This window comes from Cyprinus carpio, chromosome A21 (assembly GCF_018340385.1).
Source record: "Cyprinus carpio isolate SPL01 chromosome A21, ASM1834038v1, whole genome shotgun sequence".
NCBI lineage: Eukaryota > Metazoa > Chordata > Actinopteri > Cypriniformes > Cyprinidae > Cyprinus > Cyprinus carpio.
Window position 1 is genome coordinate 17,549,278 of NC_056592.1, and position 22,805 is coordinate 17,572,082.

At 38.0% G+C, this 22,805-nt stretch overlaps 1 protein-coding gene across 5 annotated transcripts in view; it reads right to left on the reverse strand.

Moving 5' to 3' along the window:
- Positions 1 to 22,805, reverse strand: part of LOC109086680 (angiomotin-like) — a 36,711-nt gene that overhangs the window by 4,748 nt on the left and 9,158 nt on the right. For 2 of the 5 annotated variants that reach the window (XM_042711123.1, XM_042711124.1), the window contains exons 4-10: positions 16,201 to 16,344; positions 13,650 to 14,664; positions 12,565 to 13,075; positions 10,716 to 10,860; positions 6,603 to 6,695; positions 6,313 to 6,458; positions 4,815 to 4,964 (exon numbers count right to left, since the gene is read on the reverse strand). In XM_042711123.1, coding sequence (XP_042567057.1) covers positions 4,815 to 4,964; positions 6,313 to 6,458; positions 6,603 to 6,695; positions 10,716 to 10,860; positions 12,565 to 13,075; positions 13,650 to 14,664; positions 16,201 to 16,344 — 2,204 coding nt within the window. Of the gene's footprint in view, positions 1 to 4,814; positions 4,965 to 6,312; positions 6,459 to 6,602; positions 6,696 to 10,715; positions 10,861 to 12,564; positions 13,076 to 13,649; positions 14,665 to 15,466; positions 15,528 to 16,200; positions 16,345 to 17,816; positions 18,000 to 22,805 lie in introns of those variants that run through there. The other 3 variants (XM_042711126.1, XM_042711125.1, XM_042711127.1) reach the window with 3 other exon arrangements.

The following is a 22,805-nucleotide window of genomic DNA, read 5'->3' on the forward strand; positions in this document are numbered from 1 at the left end:
AGCTGGTCATGCGGATTCACCACTTGGACCAATAGAAAGCTGCTTGGTTTGAAAGTGACTTCTGTGTAAGCTGTGCTACATACATGGCTAAAATATTGACAGTGGACATTTTTTGTCTTTGAAATTTAGGGATGCAACAATACCATTTTTTCAGAACCGATCCGATCCCAAAAATTCTGAGTATCTGCCGATACTGATTCAATCCAATACCAGTTTTTTTTAAATCAATGTAGAATTTCTATACTTCTCTGTGTTGACCTGATCATCACTCCTTTGTGTATTAAACACAATCTGCTACATATATACATATATATACATACATAACTTGATTTTAATGAAAAATAACAAATGAAAAAATATATAATCACAATCTATGACAAAAATACTATTATAAACTAGGTTAGTGGATAATTCAGCAGCAAAAGACATTTTTAGAAAAATATAGACAACTTCATTTTTTTATAAAATCTAGTGAAATATTTTATTCACAAATAAAAGTGAATAAGTCTAAAATCTGGTAAAATGTTACACATTGCTATTTTTTTTTTTTTTGTTGTAAAATACATCCATGAAAAAACAAGTAAATACATTTATATAGAAATATAAAAGACATTTCTTTTAAATGTATAGCACAGTAATAAAAGCAGCAACATATGATAGATAGGACATAACAAGAAAGACTATTAATAATCTTTGTTTGCGCAGAAAAGTTTTATAATACTAAAGGCGCCATTACAGAGCTCTCAGTTCTCTCTTCACAACAGTTCAGTCAGTGTACTGTTTGAGTAAATGAATTACTCCGGGATATTGGTTTATTTAGATTCAGAGGGAGTGCCATCCACGTTAAAAAGTTAATAACTTTGCTTGTCGCGAACCGTTTCAAACGATTTGGTGAACTGGTTCAACTGGTTCACTAAGAAGAACCGGTTAAATCAAATGATTCGTTCGTGAACTGGACATCACTAGTACAAAGGGAAGAGATATTGATACGTATTAAATCTGTGCATTAGTTTATTGAGCCTTTTCTTTTAACAGTTTTAAACCTCAGTTACTGTGTGCTCTTGAAGAGAGTTTAATCATTTTGACTGTAGTAACCAAACGCGACATGCAATTTGATTTCTGAATGGATGATGACAGACAGCCGCAGCGGAAAGAAGAGTTTATGTGAACTTGAATTTAATGACTTAAATATTAAATATTCATTGAACTATGGAACAGCTTCAGAACACTTGAAATATAGTTCACGAAAACTTTTTGGTACTTTATCATGTTTTTGTGCCTTTCGTGGCTCAACAATAACACAGAATAGTATACGCACAATAACGGATTTGAATCGGTCTCGTCTCACTGATACCCGATCCGCAGAAAAAGCTAGTATCGGAGCTGACACCGATCCTGAGTATCGGATCGATGCATCCCTAGTGAAATTTCACAAATTTGACAGCACCTTAAGGGCCTGTTTACTTCATGTATTTTTACTTATCGTATAGCTATTTGATTTGTTAGAACAGTTCCATTTACACTTGGCAACATAAATGTGTCTCTACAAAACGGATATAAATCCAATCTTCAATTCCTGTGCTATATGCAAATTTAATGGGGTTCACGTCACTGAAAGCAACAGATATGCATTGCATTTTATTTATCATCAGCTAATTTCAAGATCAAAATACTATAAAACCACTGATCTACAATAGAGATTCATTATATATAGATCAGTCAATAGAACTCAGTATAATCAGTGATGCTGTCTACACTGGATGCGTGCTGACACAAATTTCAAATGATTTTCAATGATTTTTTAGAGCCACGCACTTTTACTTGTGTCAAATTGGAGTACTGCAGGTAAATATCATGATGATGATGATGATGATAATAGGCCTAGTAGTATTAGGGATGTGCATTTCGGTTCATTTTCCTGACAGATCTCAGACACTGGATGATTGCTTAACTGTTAACAGACAAGATTAGAATGTTAAATAAAAACTAAATTAGATAAAAAAAATTTTATATATGAATGAATGTCTGAAACCAGTTAATAACGCCATAAATGTGCAAACATCACCATAAACAGAACATGAGTTTTGACATGTCATCATGCATCTGCCGCACTTTTGTGAACGGAAAAACAGAATAAAATTGTATATACACTGAATATGAAGAGTTTGGTTCCAAAACGCAATAAACCCATTTTGATCAATTTGAGTAAAAATGTGTTTTCTTTACCAAGAAAGTGGAAAGATGAAAACCACTATTTTCTGTTTCAAACTTTCACATAGAATATTTAGGTTATAATAACATAAAATATTCAAATCCAGGTTTTGATTTTCAAAGATTTATTATAATATTTTATAATTTTTTCCCCAAAATGCAATAAATCCATGACAGGCTGTTTTTTTGTTTTGTTTAGTTTTTTGTTTTTTCATTGAAACAATATAAAAGTAATTTTTTTCATATTGAAACTGCTGAAAATACACAACATAGTAAGTTGACCCACATATGATAGGCTCTGAACTCAATGTTATATACAGGTACCGGACTAAAAATACATTAAATAAGTCATCGCTCCCATAATGAATTAAACGGGTAATTTTTTTTAATGCTATAAATAAATTACAACAATAAAAGAAAATTTCATCATGAACAACAACATCACATTAGACCACAGAAATTCCAAAATAATATTTCCCTTACATTCAGCTAGCTACCAAAAGTGCATTTATCTTTGCCATGTTACATTCATTTAGTTGACTAGTGCTATAGATGTACGGCTCTGTGTATTAAATGCCGCTCCATCTGAAAGCACATTATGTAGATTTATTACAGAACCGGCTTTAATGATGAGATGCGCATGACAATCACATGCGATTTATCATGCAGCCTTTGTTTAATGATCACAAGTACAAAGTAGATGAGGAAAATTATGCCGGGTGTATTCAGAGCGCCGCCATTACTGTTTACAGTGGAATGGTGCGCTGTGATTGATTGATCGGATTTATCGCATTCTGCAAAGAAAGGAGACTGGCATTTGTCACGGTTTGGAAAAAAAGGGAGAAAACATGACAGAATCACTCTGCGAATATCGCGTTTTGAGTAAAATTAAAAATAGACTTTTCAATACTGAACAGATACAATACTGATTTTGGCGGAAACTCTTTGTTTTTTTTTTAAACGGCTTTTATCGCGTTTTGGAACCAAACTCTTCATATGTTTTACGTAAAGCAAAAAAAAAAAAAAAAAAAGTAAGCGCTATGCCGAGTTTTGGTTTGTTCCTGTGAAATGCTCCATAAATTCGCTCCCAAAAAGCATCCCAGCATGAACCTCTACCTCCGCTAACAGGACCCCAACTTCCACCTCACTAAAGTTCTTTTTCTTACCGCTATCCTTTCTCAAACAACGGTTTTCGATGTTGACTGATGTTTTGATGGCCTCCAGTATATTTTGCTGTATTAATATTTGAATATGCAATACACCAAAATAAAGATCAGAGCCTCTACATTTAAACAAAAACAAAAAAATCAGTTTTATTCTAGCTTAAAGCATTCTTTTTTTTTATCAACACTTGAATATATGTAGGTTTCATAAAAATGTATAGTTTTGAGCAAAAAGGTGAGAAAAACACATCTGGATAATATTCAGTATGACTACCAAAGCATAAATCCAGTAAATCGCTTCCATCAACACCTCCAAAGCTTGCAAAGACATATACCACTTCCTGGATCTACATTTTACTCTGTAACATTATGCAGTTTTCATTTATATGCTGTCTATTGCTGATGATCGCATCATTTTTAATATGCATCTGTTTACATAAGAGATAGGTTTCTCCATCCTGTTCATGTGTGTTTTTGTTTGGGAGGTTTTGTACTCGTTCAGAAGATGTGTAATAGCGCCCCCGAGTGCATAACAGTGAAAACAAGAAAAGCCGCAAAAACTCGTCTTTGGCGGGGAAGTGTTGTCTTCTAAAAGATGAGATAACTCAATAACTCAAGACGAGATAATTTAATTGCGGGGAAAGAGTTAATTACGGAGTGTTTACAAGGCGGAGATCTGACACCAGTCAGCTGCGCACAATTCCAAGATAATTTGCAATATATAAATGTCACATCTGGAAGAGAGGTGCACACACATGTTTTTGTGCGCACATTCCTTTTCTCTGAATCACACTTACGCACTTTTGATAAATGACCTTAGAACAAATTTATACAAATTTAAACTTTTTAGAAATGAGGCCCCTGGTCTTTTCGGATAGCTATCTGATGAGAGAAAACACCTGAAGTGACCAGTTGTAAACAGGCTCTAAGATTTGAGTACTGCTGTTCTAAAGTATTCTAATCTCATCTGAAGATTTGTTTCAGGTGTCTTGGTTGAATGAACATCACAGAAAAAGGATGTCCAGTGTCAGGGCCCCTAATGAAGAATACAGCTGTCTGCTTCTCCTCCTCCTCTACTCTCAACACACACACACACACACACACATTAACATAGGAGGGTGAGCTGCAACCTTTCCTCTAGATTAGGGGTCAGTAAAAATTGGACACACAGGAAGAGGGTACACAAGAAAACGGATCATCTCATCAAGGACAGCATGAGCTCCTGCTGCCTACAGCTGATTTGTTGCATTGCATGTATTGCAGTTTAGCACAAGGATTTTTAAACGGGCCCAGGAAAAAAAAATAATTATATATTATAGAGAGAGAGAGAGAGAGAGAGAGAGCTGTTAAGATAACAAACGGTTCTGGGCCAGAATGTGGTAAAATTCCAATTAAAGGCCAAAAGTCTGATTAAGTGAGAATAGCTTGTATGCCTCTTACCTGTTGCATTCGGAGTGATTCAAGCTCTCTCTCCAGTCGAGTGCGTAGACGATGCTCAAATTGTTCTCTCTTCTCACAAGCAGCCTGAAGCTGTGCTAGAGCCTGCTGCATCCGCTCCACCTTCTCCACATATACCTGCTTTTTCTTCAGCTATACAAACACAGAGAATGCAGGTCAGATGCTGCTGCTCACGCCATAACCAGAAAACCCCATTTACCTTACAATGCTTCCTTGTATCCTTCAACCTCTCTCTCTTCTCTACATATCTCAAATCCACCAGTGGTTGTAATTGCAGTCAAAAAAAATGACCCAATTTAGCTCTGGGTGGGGGACACCATAACACAGAAGAGTGAGAGAGAGAGAGAGAGAGAGAGAGAGAGAGCACAGAACTATTTGGCTCTCCTTTGGAATGGGTGGGTGGAGAGGGCAAGAATTTAGCCATCTTCAAGTCCTTTTATGGCAGACAACTCAAGAGGCTTTGTTAGGGGAACAAGCAGGCATTTGTGACAGGGCAGAACAAAAGTGGAACGGCCCGGTGCACTTTGGGACGCAAGGGTGCATGCCCCGTTCAGCAATGACCTAAAGGCCATCTGGGAGAACGCCAAAAGAGCTCAACCACAGACTCCAACTGTTTCAAACACTCAAGAGCGGAGTTCAGAAACATCAACGCTACTTCAGTTAGAAGGCTTTTTTCTCCCTTTCTCTATCTATTGAAGCTTTTTTTGGCCTCAGTAAAGGTTGTGTGGTTTCAGAGCAATTTGCGGCTAACGGTTCACTCGAGCTTGAAGATCTTAACTGTAGCAACGAGGAGCTGACGGGAAGAACTTCAAAGAACTTAAGAAGGTTGAGCTTAAACATCGTGGTGGAGTACCACAGGGATGTGTTTGAGGGTAAGCGAGTTGTGACTCAACGAAATGTCCATTTAATGCTGTTTTGATAAAGTACACCCACAACTCTGTTTATCAACAATAGATAATCATAAGCAGAAAATATTTACAGATGTTAATTTATTTCCCAAAAGGCAATCTATTCAGCTATACTGTCCAATGGTCAGAGTGTCCTTAAAGCAATTTGTGAAGTATCTGGAATAGATCAAGCCCTCTCTAAAATCTGTCCAGTGAAAGGCTGCCAAACAGTTAAACTGCCTCAGCAATAAATGACTGAAGTCCTTCGAGATTTCCTTAGTTCTGAAAGAGTAACGTACAATGTGACCACAAAGAGGAAGGGAACACATACTTACATATGGTCACAGAAATCGTAGAAAATGTAAATTAATTTTGTTGACATGCGGGTAAGTAAATGAACACCGGAGGTGTGTAAACCTGAAATTCTGCTTTGTTATGTCCCAATTTAAAATGTATGTTTTTTTTTTTTTTGTATTTTAAGTTGTTTTTAAAAAGTGGGCGTATATCAACATAAATGTAAAAACACTATGGAGTAAATAAAAGCATGTAAAACTAATTATACAGGGGTACCACTGATTATCAAAGCGCTTTACCTCCTCCTCCAGTTTTACGACTTTGGCTTGGGCGTTATTCAAGGCCTGGTCACGGATCTCAATGTGTCTGCGCTGGTCCTCGTTGGTAGAGCGAAGTGAATTTAACTCAATATCCTGCTTCTCCTTGTCTCTCTGAATCTCTTTAACTGATAAATGAGTAAAATGGACATTCTGCATTTTCTTTTCCGATACATCACAAATAAATGAATGGTATTTCAAAACAAATCTTCGGTTAATTTTAGTGATCATATTGGCTTCAAGGTTCTAGATTTTTCTAGAGGTCCACTCACTCTGAGCCAGAAGCTGTGAGATGGTTTTGCGATTGTCCTCGGTGCCTTCACACTCTTTTGTGGCGAGCTGCTTGTTGGCCGTTTCCATTCGCTCTATTGAAAAAAAAGAGACAATACCATCATACTTTCCCTTAATTTTATGGTTCAAAGTATCACAATGCTTCATAAAGTTTGGTCATGTGCGAGACATTAAAACAATGTTAGAAAACAGGATACCAAAACCAGACCATCTGTGTCAAACAGATTTTATATGTGGATGTATTCATGTGATAGTTTATATGGCCTCTCATTACAAAATGTGGTTATTTATTTATTTGTGGGAAGAAAAAAAAAACACTACCATGCCTTTTCAAAATACTAATACCAAAATAAAAATATTGAATTTACATCATGCATTTAATAAATGCAACAAACAGCTGTAATTATATTAACAGAGACTTTGTGCAATATTCTCCATCCTAACAAAAAACCGAAGAATATGTAGCTCAATATTCCAGGCCTCTTCTCACAAATGATACACCACTGGGACTGGTTGCTCAGCAAATTGGAAAACCAGAATCTAACAAACATTTTATATGTTCCCAGTTCCCAAAGAGTGGTCTTGACATAAGTCATGATGTGCTGTTAAAACTGGCCGAGATAAGAGGGCCATTATATAGTAGGAGTTGCTAGTTTTTTGCAATGGCAAACCATTCATCAAGGAAGCGGGCCAAACATTAAAACAATATTTCCCCCTGTGTTAAGTCAACCAGACTGTGAGATGAGCATTCCAGAATCAAATGCCTTTCCTCCACTGTGCCTGTCAAGAGAATTAAGATTCTAAACTAGACAAAATATAGATGAGAAGAGCACTACATATAATTTTGTTGGTAGAAAACTATGCTACAAGTAGATGTCAAAGAGTTGCAAAAAAAAGTAACAGCACACTTCAACTTGTTTCTGTCTGTAGTACAATCATATTAAGAAAATGTATGCACCCGAACAGTTAGGAACAGTTAGGGTTTGTTAAAAAAGTAGCAAAATTAATGGTGTTGAATGCCTTCACACACAACACTAATTATTGATTGTAAGAAATCTACTTTGATAAAATCTAGGCTTGATGTGAAAAATGCCCAGCAGAGGTTGTACTTCCTTCGTCAGCTGAAATTTTTAACCAGCCACAGGTGCAGATGACACAGTTTTACTCGGCTATTATTGAGTCGGTTCTGTGCTCTTCTATAACTGTCTGGTTTAGGTCTGCCAGCAAATAGAACACTGCAACGGAATGGTAGGACAGCAGAAAGGATCATTGGTGTGCACCTGCCCAGTCTTCAGGACTTGTACAACTCCAGAGTGAAGAAGTGGGCAGGTAACATCATCAAAGACCCCTCTCACCCCGGACACAACCTGTTTGGAATTCTCTCCTCAGGCAGACGCTATAGATCTCTGTGAACTAGAACATCTAGGCATAAAAACAATTTATCCCCCATGCCATCTCCAGCTAAAACAGCTAAAACGTGAATCATTACCTGTGTTCTGTAATTCTTTTCCGTAAATCATTCTACATCTTTAATTATTGCCTTTATCAAGTATTATGTAAATACATATACATATCTCTTTATTTATACAGTTCTATATAGAGTAAAAATGCACAAATCTGTACATAAATCAATCCACTGTTCCAGATTCATACACATTATTTATTGCTAAGTCTTACTAATTTTATTTTATTTAAATTGTATTTTTATTTTTTCTGTTCTCATGTCTGATGTGTATGTATGCATGTATGTATGTATGTATGTATGTACCAGGAGCACCTTAAAAAAAAAAAAAATTCCTCATGTGTTTGCGCACACCTGGCGAATAAAGCTAATTCTGATTCTGATTGAACAATAGCAAAAGCAGTATATCAAGCTACAGAAAATATGAGAAACATGGGGTGAAAGAAAGAAGGGCAAAAGAGGGAAGAAAAAATTGCTGTAAAACTCTGGGAGCTCCCTGTGGACTTAAAGTCTGGGCAAACTGCCATAAATCAGGATTTGTCTGTTCTCTGCTGGACTAAAGAACACAGTGAGGCATGATAGTAAAGGTGGCCACACTCAGGTAGAGTGGGCCTGCTGACAGCAGCAGAGGAATGATAGCGAGAAACTGTTGCTTTGGTTTAGACTCCAAAAGATACTACACAGAGCCATGAGATATCACACAAAAGAAAGCAAACTAAATGAAAATTATAATGCTTTGAACTTGGATAAGAATGTGGAGCCTCTTTGAATGGGAAGTGCAGAATGTTGGAGCCATGTGGGACCACCACAACATTCTCATTTACAGACTCTGTATTGTTTCTCCATCTGATTTTCATACACATAATATTTTCATACACATGCAAATTTCTGTCACAAAACTCTAGATGGCGCAGTCCAATAGGTTCTAATTAAATCTGATATAATAACATTATTATTCACATGGCGCAGCTGATTGGTTAATTTTCCTATCAGCAGCCAGTGAGTTTGCTGTTCAACATTTAAATACTCGGCTAGTGTTTGCTTTTGGCAGTTGCAGCACACTTCAGAAACCCTCCAGCTTCCCCAGCTCCACCTGTATTAGGGCTGCACGATTAATCAAAATTAAATCACAAAGGTGATAAATTGCAATTAGGCAGAAGCTGCGAATTTCATGCGAATCTTTCAGTGAAGCACGATTCTGTGATCAGCAGTAAATCTCCATCTGAAAGCCAGAGGGCGCTCTCACACTGAAACTCCAAATACTCCTCGCAGAAGAAACCCAGGAAATCCCTATAGTGATAGCTGAATAAACAGAAAATTTAACTGCTTTCATTGATTCAACATGACAAATAAACACATGACTATGACAATATATGGTTTATCTGATTTCGTCGTCTTATAATTTTTATTATAATAAAGTATATAATAATGAAATGCTAATCAACATAGCCTTTATCACTGCTTAGAATACTATGAAATATGCCTTATTCTGTGTAAGAAGCCACATCATCTCACAGAAGGATTTATTTCAAACACTCGACTGACCTTATGAAGTGAGTTTGGAGTAGAAACGTTATTAAATGTGGTATTTTCACATGCTTTCAGATGGAGCAGCATTTACTACACAGAGCCGTAATTCACTGACAAGCTACGCAAACAGTTTTCATAATCGTAGAACGTTTTCTTTGAATTCAAAATTTCGCAATTAAATCGCCTGCGATTATGAACGCAATTTTGCGTAGCTTTTTTTTTTTTTTTGTGTAGTAAATGCTGCTACATCTGAAAGCACATGCTGGAGATTTACTACTAATCACAGAACCAGTTTTACTGACAAAATCCGCATGATAAACACATTTGATTAACCGTGCATCCCTAACCTGTATAGATCTGCTACAGGTTGATTTCATGTATGTTATATATGGGGGATATTTCATATGTTATATGTGCAGCAGCAGTATTTCTAACATGATTACAGCAGCATGTCTGTGGATGTATTGACAGTAGTAAGTCACGGTACCTGCTCTGCTGCAGCAGCAGTTTAGCAGATCTAGAAGCTGTACACCATGCGTCTTTTGCATGCTAAAGTTTGTTATTTCAAATGTAGTTGCACAGCAAGCATGCTCATAATAAAAGTGGCACAGTTGTGATACTCATGTGCTTGTTTTTCTAGACCAGTCTACGCTGCAGTAAGATGAAAACAAACTTTTCAGAATGCAGCAAGTGCACCACAGGTCAAGTGAAAAGAACCAACCAATCAGCTTCACTTTTTCCATGCTAAACTCTCAGAGAGTTTTCATGACAGAAATAATATTAAGTCTTGAAGCATTACTCTGCTCTACTGCACTGGTATTTCGAACTGTGATCCAGTAATTCATTTTACCCTCTCAGCCATAAACAGGTCTGCTCTTATTGATTTCTCAAGCATATTACCGAAAAACAAAACTCAACAAAAGTTTACCTCAAAATGGTGCACTATATACTAAGAACGACACAAATATGCTTTGGCGTCATTGCTTATTAATAAGATTGTGATATAGTGGCAAGGTAGAATTCATGAACACTTCTTTCATAATTATCTCCTAATATTCACCTAAACCCTATTTTTCATTCAATTATCCTGCTTTGTTCTCACCTCTTAGGTCCCTGTTGAAGTCGTGCATCCTGCGCACCTCCATCTCCAACTTATTTCTCATGGTCTTCTCGAGAGCTTCCCTCTTTGTGGATGATTTGGCCAGGTTTTCATAGGCTTCTGAAACCATCTGGATCTCAGTCTCCAGCTGCAGAGATAAGAGAGAGCATTAATATTTTTGAGGTCTTACAGAAAAAATATAATGTATATGTGTTTGGAATTCAAAAGGATAGAGTATGGAAAGTTGCCTTGTATGAAATAACTCCAAATCTTCTCCCCAACTGGGAGCCTACGGTATTTCCCAACCCTGTTCATGGAGGCTCACCAATACACACTTTCCAACTCTTCCTAATTAAAGGGGTCATTGCATTTTTATTATTATTTTATAATGTTCTCTGAGGTTCACTTATAATGTTAGTGTGATTTTACATAAAATATATATTAATTTAGAAGTAATAGTAATAGTAATAGTAATAGTAATATTATTAGAAGAAGAAAGAAGTAATAGTAACTATTTTCTATACTGTTTTTGAGCCTCTCTGCAGAACGGTCTGTTTTTATAGGCGGGGTGCATTCAAGACTCACAAGAAAACACCCACTGCTATGATTGGCTTTCACTTATTAAAATAACAGATGAACGCTGCTGTGGCATAATGAAAACAACACGGGTCATTTGTAGGGGTGTGACGACACTTATCCCATGAGATGAGACGAGACACAAGACTGGGTTCATGAGAACGAGACGAGATTTTTAGACTTTTTTGAAGAAATCCTAAATGATGAAATATATAGGGAAAAATAGTCTTTTATTCAACCGAAAAAAACAAAATGCAAAAAAAAGTAGGTGTATTTTGAAATCAAAATCTACTTTACGAAATTAAACATCCATTCTAATACATTTTTATGCAGTAATAAACAACATGTAAATACTGCAAAAGGTTTTGCCACAAACTCAAATGCCAGGCAAGCAATTGCACAAAAATTATAATTAATATAAATAATAAATGACACAAATATACCAAGCAGTCAGTCAAGTTTACATTATTTAGTAAACTGATTTTCACTTTAATAAAAAATACATAATAAACACGATTAATGCATCCATTTAAAAGAATAAAGCAGTGGTTCCCAAACTGGACTTTTATTTTGACAGGTTGCCGTGAATACCTTTACAGTTCTGTGTATGAAATATGATGCTAGTTTTACTCAAATCAAATGGTAAAATGCTAATGAAGTGACTCCCAGAGCAGTTCTGGAGATGTTGTTCATGTGTTTAGGTCCTCATTTAGAGAGACGGCACGGCAGATGCTGAAATCACCGCGAGCATCATACGTGCATCAATGTTTGTGTAGTAAATGAAACTGCTCGTCTGCGCCATTCATTAACAGAGACAGGTAGAACATGCAGGACATGCATTTAAATTCAAAAATTTAACCATCGTTTACTTTCAGTCTCTCTGAAAAGCCTCCATCATACTTTTGGTTTAAGAAGAATCCATAGTAAAATAAAGCAAACAAACAAACAGTGTTTCACTGGAGCTCTTTGCTAATTTTACCCTGTGTTTACACCGGACGTGAGCAGTGCAACCCGAGTATAGACAACTCATTGTAATCGGCGATTCAGTCAAAAGATCAAGGGAAATTTGATTTCTCAGTTCATGACCCCCTTTAAAAACACTTGATTCAACTCATCAGCTTATTAGTAAAGACTCCAAGCCCAGAAATAGATGGGTCAGATAAGAAAGACATTAAAAATGTGTACTGTTGGTGTACCTCCAGGAACAAGATTGGGAAACACTGGCCTACTGGGAACTGGCCCAGGTTTCCACTAACTTACGAACTAAAAAAATTACCTTTTGTAGTCTGGACACCTTCTCCCCACACACTTCCAGCTCTTGCTTAAGCAAGTGGTTCTCTTCGGACAGCATATCCACCATCTGCTGGGCACGGGTTAGCATGGCATAAGGATCCCCCTGCATGGAGTGTGGATGTGGGTAGTGTTGTCCTGGACTCTGTTGCTGCTGTTGGGGGCCCTGTTGTTGGTACTGGTGATGATGCATGTGGAGGCCCCTGGGAGCTGACCCATAAGGATCATGAGGAAACGCATGGCTCCGCTGATGGGGATGGTGACCTGGGCCATATGGATCACCTTGGTGGGAACCAGGCCCCTGTGGGCTACGAGCACCAGTGGGGAAGGGTAGCTCTCCCTGGTGACTCATAGGTGGAGGAGGGTGGCAAGAAGCCATGATGCTGCTAAGAGTGGAAGACTGAGCACGGGAGAGAGAGCCCCCTGATGTAACAGAAGATGAAGGGCTGTGGTGATGGACGGACCTTTGAGAGTGATTTGAACTCTCCTTATTTGACCTAATGAGAGCAGAGCAATAAATAATATTCACATTTTCATTGATTACAAAAGTCTAAACATATAAAAAAAAAATTAAGAGAACTGTTGTTGACCTACAAATAAATTAGGCTGATTTACACTTGCATAACCAACGGCTTCTTGTAAATGATTAAATCAAGGTTAAAAACAAAGACTTATCCAAAGTGGAAACTATGCAATGCATTCCAACCGTTCATAAAAATATTTTTTCACAGGTCAACATTCCTGGTTCTCTGAAACATAATGGAGAAACTGTCATGTTGTGACATGTTGTAGATGATTATTAAAATTTGACATGCATTCTTTTGCTATTTGCCACACGCTGGCTCTGAGGTGAATGAATTTAGGGAAACAGGCAAAACTGGCTTTTCCCATAACTGGTTTCCTGACAACATGTCCCAGCATCTAAGGGAAGGGCTGTTTTTTTATTTTTAAAAACTCATCTGGAAATTTTCAACTGAAGAGTCAAGGAATTTGTGTTTCAAGGTGTATCACTCTAGTTTCTACAAAAATTCCCAAACTTAGCCCACTCTGGAGCCTTTTATGTACACTCACCGGAAAGAGCCATATTCAGGTGGTGGCTGGTACCGGACATGAGGAATGTCAATCCTGGCTGGCTGGCTTGTGCCACGGTGGTCTGGATAGAAGTGTCCAGGCTCTTGGTACTGAGGCTGATGATGCTGCTGCTGTTTGGGTGGAGAGGGCATTCCTTTAAAAGGGTAGTCTGGTGGTGGGCCTCTGTGTTGGGGCCCAGAGGGTTTATAGTAGTCTCCAGGAAGTCCAGGTGGAGGCAGCTGGGGGGAAAGTGGTGAACTGGTAACAGGCGCATGGGCCTTGACCCCACTGGTGGCCAGTGAGAGCTGCATTAGTCTTTCGCTGAGTGAGCGTACATGGCCTTGTTTAAGATCCTTGAGCCCGTCATCTTGGTGCACTTTGCCTCCGTTCACTCTTTGCACTGTGGGCCTGCCCTCTGGGGGTCGCACCTTAAGGTTGCTAACGCCAGTCACATAAAATGCAGCACCTACTGATGGGGGTATCTGTTGTTGAGGCTGCTGGGGCTGATGGCCACGGAAATACTGCGACTGCACTTTGGCTTGGTCATAGGTGGGCAGGTCTTCGAAATTCTGCCCTTGTCCACTGATGCAGCTTCCACCACCTGACCCTGTGCCTCCACTGCCACCACCTCCTCCTCCTGCAGTGCGTGTACTAAGCTTCTCCATGCCGCTGTCAGCCTGCAGCTCCTGGCCCTGAGGCTCCTGCCTCGCAATGTGAGGGACCATCGAGTGCTCGTCCCCTGGGCTGCCAGGGCCCGGGTATCCACTTATTGGACCTTGTTGCTGTTGTTGTTGTTGCTGCTGTTGTTGTTGTTGTTGCTGCTGCAGGGCAAGATAATTCCGGCCCTCGCCATAGCGCATTTGCTCCTGTAAGAGCCGTTGCAGAACCGTATGGCCGCTACCACTACTGCTGTTGGCTGATGTGTCCTCGGAAACTGAGGCTGCCGCCCTCATTTCCAGCTTCTGTGACCTGCCTACCTCATGGAAGGAGGAGCTTCGGGCACGGTCCACACTCCCTGCCCAAAACACCAATGAATGATAAGTGATAAGTTCAACCACTAACTTGTATCATAGGCTGAACCATACATGTATCAAGCTGAAAATGAATGAAAACAGACTGAAAGAGATTGACAAGTCTTCTAAATATTTTTAGAGAAATGCTTGAAATCTCAAACCCCAACTGTCCCAAACTCTTCACACATTGACATCTGGGCACCACAGGTACGAAGGTTAGTAATTTATGACATCAGTTCCCACTTTAAATGGGACAAAGATATAATTCTGATGATCTTTAACCACTACTTTTAACTATTAAATGCAAATCAGTGATTAAAGTTTCTGCATTGTAAAGAACAGGAGCCCAGGGTCAAGGTGTTGAAGTCCACCCATGATGCAAATCATGTTACCAGTACCGTATATACACCACATCTCTGTACAGCTGCTCAATTTCTTAAACATGCATTGCAGTTGAGTCATCTGATTATCCAAAGCTTACATGTCTTAGTTCAAAGCTTAAACCCCAATATCCCTACTGTAGGCTTGAGCTGTAGACAGTTACAATTCACACAGAACAATTTAAAGCATAGTTAAAGCATACAAAGCCATTAGGTGGAAACCATTCCATAATATTAGCACCAGTGTGGGCTGTAATGTGTTGTACCTCTTTATCACTACGGCAAAATGAAAGGTTACTGTCATATATATTCTGTTTCTCTAAATGGTGTTAATCTGGAATGGTTGCCACTACTGGCCTTGAACAAAATTTGTAGTTAAGTGGTTATTATACCATCTAAAAAGTAATGAAGGGGAACTTATTACGTCTATTGTTTTCTGATTTTCCTCGCATTCTCAAGGAGGATGAGGCTTTTTTCCGAAACATCTGTGGTGAATAAATAAATAAACGTAAAGTGAGTCAGAGACAGAGCCATCAGTGTACAACTGCTTTCCAACATGGAAGGCCAGAGAAAGTGGACATAGAGAGAGTGAAAGAAGAAAAATACAGTTCATAGTGGCCCGTCCCCAACCCCCCATACTTTAACTTCCACTTCCTGTCATTCACCAATCTTTCGCTCACTGAGACCTCCTCAGAGCCAATGACAGAGATGGCCACAAACAAAAGCAGGATAAGAATATGAAATGCAGAGGTCACAAAAACGAAAAACTCATGGTTAAGACAGATTAAATAATGGCTGATTTTACTGTAGATGGAGATGTGACATTTCATATAATGAAAAACAGAAAACTGTCCCAAAAAGATATTTGTCTGCAGCTTTATTTTATGTTTACACGTACCCATTTTTACTGTGACCTTCATTCAGTGTGATTAGAGAAAATTTATCTGACAAATCTTAGGCTCTAGAAGTACTTCAAACACCTTTACTTGAAAAAATGTCTCTACATTTTGGTAGCTAGAATCACAGGGTAGGACGGAGCAGAGCCGAACTGAACTAACCTATAACTTCCACCCGGCCCATCTAGGCTCTGGTGTTCTCCAGTCACGGTGTAATCTTTTGACTCCATTACTCCACTGTATATTTGTCCAGGTCACCTACCTGTGTGGCTGCTGTAGATGCTGTCGTGTGTCACTTCTGGCTGCTCATGGTCCTGACAATCGCTAGGGTCACTGGACTGAAGAAGCTCCTCAAGTTGCTCCAAAACACACAGCCGGTCCGTGAGGTCCCGAATTCCAAGCCAGTCTAAAACAGGAAGGCACTCTGGTGAGTTAGAACAATGGGGGTGGGGTCCAAAAACAACTAAATGGGCTTTTTTTGGATTGCATCATTTCATGTGAAAGATAAGAGGACGTGAGGTACGTTTGTTTCCTGATTGAGACAGAACCAAAAAAGAAATGCCCTTGTTTGTTTTCCCCCCATTTTCACAATGTTCACAGTTTTCACAGTTCAATTCAAACTGTATGTAAGGATATGCATAGTTTTAAGGGACTGGCATAAGCTACATAATGCCAAGCAAACACAGTAACACAATGTAGTGTGTGAAATTTTGATGCTTTAGGGACTGACAAAAGTCTTTAAAAGTATATAAGATAAGTTCTTCCCAAAATGCATATATTGAAAACATGTCAGTGACACATTTCACCCTAAAACACACAAAAAATAAGAAAATATATTTTGGACAAATCTAAAGCCTCTTTTTAAAGGACATTAAGATTTATTAGAAATATTCATTAAAAATCAAGCACATTTCCCACCAGTTTTTGGTGCGTTTAATTTTCTTTATTACATTAAATGCACTTCAATAGTTTAGGACTGTCAGATTTGTGTTAATGTGTGTGTGATACATAATTGTTTTAAATGCATTGCTTTATTATTTAATTACTTATTATTTAATTGGCTTTCTGTATTTAAATTTCCCATCCATTTTTTTTTTCATGTAAAGACAAATATTTATTTAGAACATGTCCAGGTCAGAGTGAAATATATCCAGGATATATTCTTGACAGCTTTTGTGTGTTTCACTCATATTTTGTCTGTTGACAAAAACCTAGAAACACCCTCTTTCAGACAACACATTCTTAAAAGAAAACTCACTACAAGAACTCCTGAATCACTCACATACAAAACTTCACATTGCTATGAAACAGCCTGAATCATACAATAAATCAGACCCCTAACCTTTGCAAAAACAGAAACAGACTACAGATGCCTCCTCCCCTCACACCCCTGCTGACGCTTGAACTTCAAGTTCCTTGACTGTTTCAGATAAACAGTTTATTCCACGGCCAGAGTGTCTAGAAGTGAATTCAGGGAATCTGACATGCCTAAAAGTCCACAGATAGGTCTTATAACGAAAGTTTCCAAAGTCTCTTACCTCGGATTCTTGCCAAGGATGTGTCAGTGGCACTACGTGCTTACAGTTTAAGTCCTGACCAAGGTATAAAGCATGTCAAGCATGATTCCCAGAACTACAAAACTGAGAGAATGTTTATCTCCCCTCTTAACTTCATAAACACATTCCCTTTAAATTTACTACCTACAATGTCCATATACAGCAAATGCCTCTTTTGTCTAGACTGACGTTAACTTTGAATAAAGTCATACTAGGTGACTCTGAATAACTTGGCTTCGCTTTTAAAGTACAATCATGATAAGAAAATTAATTTTAAGCTATTAAAACGCTGAAATATTCATCCAACACAAATTCAACTCACAGATTTCCACCTCCTTCACACCAAATGAGAGAACTCCACTGAACTCTTCTACTCGTTGACCATTTGTCTTAAGCCGTACTCCTTTGTTCACACGCTTAACGACACTGCTGCAGTAAGCTCGTACACTACACTAATGCATTCCATCAGGTGTGGCTGTAAGGATAGGTGAGTTGGATCGCTGCCAGTCATCTACACACCTTCAAACCTGCCTGCTGCTGTTACCACTCCAACTTATATCAAAATGAGTAGAGCTAATTATCAGAGACTGGGTGTGCGATACATATCTGAAATCTTACTAATATAACAGTTGACAAAAAAGTAATTGTGGTTTATACAAATTATTTCTCTATGATGCTTGCCCAAAACCTCAAAAGAGTCCAACTTTATCTAATCCGGATTATCGGGTTTGGGTTTTGGAGTGTACTGGAATGTTAAAATAGTTTCTTTTTCCCCATTTCAAAATATTCACTTTCACTTTTTGATTTTGCTTAGTGTGCCAAGACATTTTTCCCTGTTACTCTTCAATTTCTGTATGCTACAATAATCCAAATATGTACCATTTGTTGAGATGTTGACATAAACAATCAATGACCTAACAAACCTTCAGGCTAGATACCACATTTAATTGGACACAAATGAAAACGAGACATGGGACAAATTTAAGTGGGACACTGCATTCAAAAACTGCTGGACAGTGACAATATAACATCTACATGTCATTACATTTATGCATTTTACTTTTTTTCCCAAAGCAACTTACATTTAAGGTTTACTATTAGGACATGCATTCCTTGGAAATCAAACCCATGACCTTGGTGTTGCTAGCACCATGCTTTACTGTTTAAGCTACATAATATTTTTCTTACACAGTATAAATGGGTCATTGTACATGAAAATATATAATTGTCTTTATATTTTAGGTTGGGGGATAGGGGGCTCAAAAAGGGATCATCACATTAGGGGGCATTTGTCCAACTGGACTAGTCAGTTACTGGAGGACTAGTTGATTATTCGACTATCGTGAGCCATCAATAACCCTAACATGTTGTCAACAGGCCAAATGTCAGGCCAAATTGAGCAAAGGATCCACCTGCTAAGAAAAGTTTAGTAATGCAGAAACAGGTGATAAGAAACTAAGACACCTGGCTTGCCCTAACACAGACAGCAGTTATTCCTTCCTCGTATTTCCAACCGCTGCTGCCCATGTCTCTTACAACAGCAACTAATCAAAGCCAAGAGCAACTTGGGTACTGTCAAACTATCGGAAAGAGTTCAATTAATTAAAAATCCTCTTGAAATTTATAAAGACATAAATGATAATAAACGGGGATCATGTAAGCTGTATAAAATGATCCCCACTGGTGTGCAATAATCTCCCGATGAAGTTGTGCAAACATTCTCATTTAATATAATATCTCATTTCCTTGACAAAAAGTTATTTGGTTATATACTGAGAAAAAAAAACTCAAGTTACCACATAAAAACAAAATTAGTACAAGCCATTTCAAAATGTCCGATTTTAAATTGCAGTGGTAGTTGTACTGAGAAAGATCAGATCATTCAAGAAAAATGTATTCCACTAACTGTAACCTGGTTTCTGATTGTCCGGAACATTCTGAATGGACGCTGACATTGTCTTAATATTTATATCTTATGCAGTTTCCCAGGGTCCCCATGCAGACAGTGTTTATTCAGGTAATACATCAGGAATGTGGCCCAGGGTAGGTTTGAGCACGGGCTCCATGCTGGCACTCTATCAAACAGCCTCTGACAGTACAGTCCATTCCTGCCCTCATTATGCTGAGACACTCCAGGTTCTCAGTACAGCGCTGACAGATGTTCAGGTTATTATCTGATCAAGGACTGACGTTAATGCTTAACTTGTTAAAACGTTTTGGAATTGAAAACAAAAACTGTTTCTTAACCATCACTTTAGGACATGCTTGCTAAACTTCAAAACTATTTCCAAAAATACCAAGTAGTACGGTAAATAGAGTGACTAATACCATGACATCTAGTCTTTCAACACACATCTCCTTTTACACTTTAAGACTCTTTAGTCATATGACCAGAAGCTGACACGATAGAATTAATCACCAAACAGATTTGATTTGAATTGATTTGGACGTATGGAAGTCTAAAAAGAACAATATGTATGCAACAATAAACAGCTTACAATGACAAATGTCATACAATATCATATTGTGTGATCGTCAAGCAATCTTTGAAAGCATGTAAGCCTACACAGCTTGCTCATGTTTTTTAGAATTCTAGTAAACTTTTTAAAAAAGTTTTTAAAACAAATATCATGAATTAATAATTCATAAATATAATTAACTTTTTCTTGTCATAAAATCTTAAAGGGTTACTCCACCACAAAATGAAAATTTTGTCATTAATCACTTACCCCCATGTCATTCCGAACCCATAAAAGCTTTATTCGTCTTCGGAACACAATTTTTCTCTCCAAATCAACGTAGAGCCATTTTGGCAATTCTGAGCTGTACGTAGGCGGCGTACACTCTTCTGTGTCAGCTGCGCTGCGCCGATGCACTGTTTGCTTTCAAACCAAAGCGTAAATACACGTAAAAAATGTATCCTTGTTGCGCGGCTGACACAGAAGAGCATACGCTGTACTGCTCAGATTTGTCAAAATGGCACTACACTGATTTGGAGAGACACAGAGGAGAGGAATTGTTGAATAAAGTCATTATTTTTGTTTTCTTCGTGTACAAAAAGTATTCTCATCGCTTCATAACGTTATGGTTGAATCACTGATGGCAGATGGACTATGACAACATTTTCATTTTGGGATGGAGTATCCCTTTAAAAGATTTATTGACCTTGACACATCCATGAGGGTCTGCAGGGGTCCTCTTTATGATATAATTTCCTGTTTTATGTTTTGTTTTAGTTTTTTGAATGTTGGTTGCACCACTTGACTTTGATTTGGCAGCGAAATGTTTAAAAATGTTAATAAAGCAGTTTTGTTAAAATATTTTTCTAACAATTAATAATAGAACATTATACCAAACTTGTTAAACTTTTCTTAAAAAAAAAAAAAAAAAACTTTTAAATCATGATATCACAAGGACAACTGCATCACCCTGATATTTGTTAACTTACGCAGACCAAAGAAATTTAGAAATATAAAATATGCTCATCGTTGTAAAGGTATATCCAAGTCACTGTATGTACGAATTGCTTTTTTTTTTTTATAAAAAGATAGATGTCGACACAAAAATGAGGGCTGTCATTGAACTGTATATGCATGTTACTATAAGCAAGAACTTTACCCTTTAGTACCACTTTTCAGAGAACTGTGACAGAAGAAAGCAAGATTTTCCATCGCATTTTCTTGTCTTACTTCCCGACCTCTGATGAATACTGCCGCTGGCAACAACGGTAAACTGTCGAATGCTGATGAGTGGTAGGGCAGCATTCCTCAAGGGATAGAGTTTCACCAGGACAACCTCCTGACATCAAAACTTAACAGCGGGAAAGATCAGGAAGTGACCTTAGAAAACGTCTTAAGGCAGAGCGAGCAACACTCTAATAGTTAAAAAAAAAAAAGCCACCCCCAACTTTCACAGAAACTGTTTACATAATAGGGGAGCATAAGTGGAACGTTTCCAGGGGTTTAATGAACTCCAGAGAGCTCGTCATCGTTAACAGTTCTTTTATGCTTTATGAAGGACATGATAACAACACTGACAATATTGTTATGGATGAAGGAGGAGCTAATACAGAATAAAGTTTATACGTGTTTGAAAAGATACTAAAGAGAACGAGATGACGATGAGGCCACGAGACTGGTATAAAGGCAGAAGATTAAAAGTTTATATGAGGAATTGAAATGGCATTGAAAGATCACTGAGAAGCTAAGACTGCTGAAATGTGTCTTTTTATGAACTGTTGACAAACTAGGGCTGTTAGCAGTTGGGCTGCCTGAACGAATAGTCAAATAATTGGCAATAAAGTATTAAATGTGCTTGAGTGCATTACATTACAAATCTGCACTACATGCTATTGCTAGTCTCTTGCAGGTGCTATTTAGGGAGAGGGACAATCTCATTCTAGAGATCATCTAATTGGACAAAAACCTGTATAGTCATCGATAATTTCGGTTTGGTTACATGGGAAAGAAAACACAATTATCTGAAAAAGTAATTTTGTCAAATACAGATTCCTCAAAACTAAAAGACATGGACTAAAACCTTTCATTTTGATTTTATGGGGTTTTTAAAGGAACAAAAAGAGATGCACCCCAAACCATAAACTTTTCTCACACACAAATTTGATTAGTCTTTCAGCATGCATCCAATGAGTGGATGAGGCAGTGACAAAGGAACAGTCCGAGAACAAAGACACATGCAGATAGAGAGATTAAGGCAGAAGGGGGAATTGAGAAACACATGGCAGGAACTGAGCAGGAAATGCAACATTCCATTCTGGAAAGGTCTGGCGCTGCAACCGTGGAGAAAGCGTAAGGCTCAGCCTCCCCCTGTGTCCATTACTCCTAGATCGGAGAGATTCTCACTCTGCAGGACTGAAAAAGAAGTAGGCCAAGAAACTCTGACACATCTGCTCCTTCTCTCTACCTCTGTTTCCATGTTTGTCACAATATGTCTTTGCTGCTTTAATTCACCTCCTCCCTCGAATGTGCTGCTCTCTTGGAATTCAACCGTGATTCATTTCAAGGGATTATGTTTTTTTAAACATGTGAGGGGCCTGATAGGAAGTCAGTGCTGAGAGAAACCAGAGGACAGCACTTGGGGATACAACACTTCAGCGCACAGTGGACTCAGGATTTTATTATACCAAGGTACTCTATGAAGTATCACTGAATACCATATGAAACCATACATTTATGCAATACACTTCCATAGGTGTATCTGTTTATCTAACAAAAATGTCCAGGTAAAAAAAAAGGCAAGAAAATGGTTGCTAAAATTATTAAATAATTTTGCAGAAAGAAAATTAAGCCTA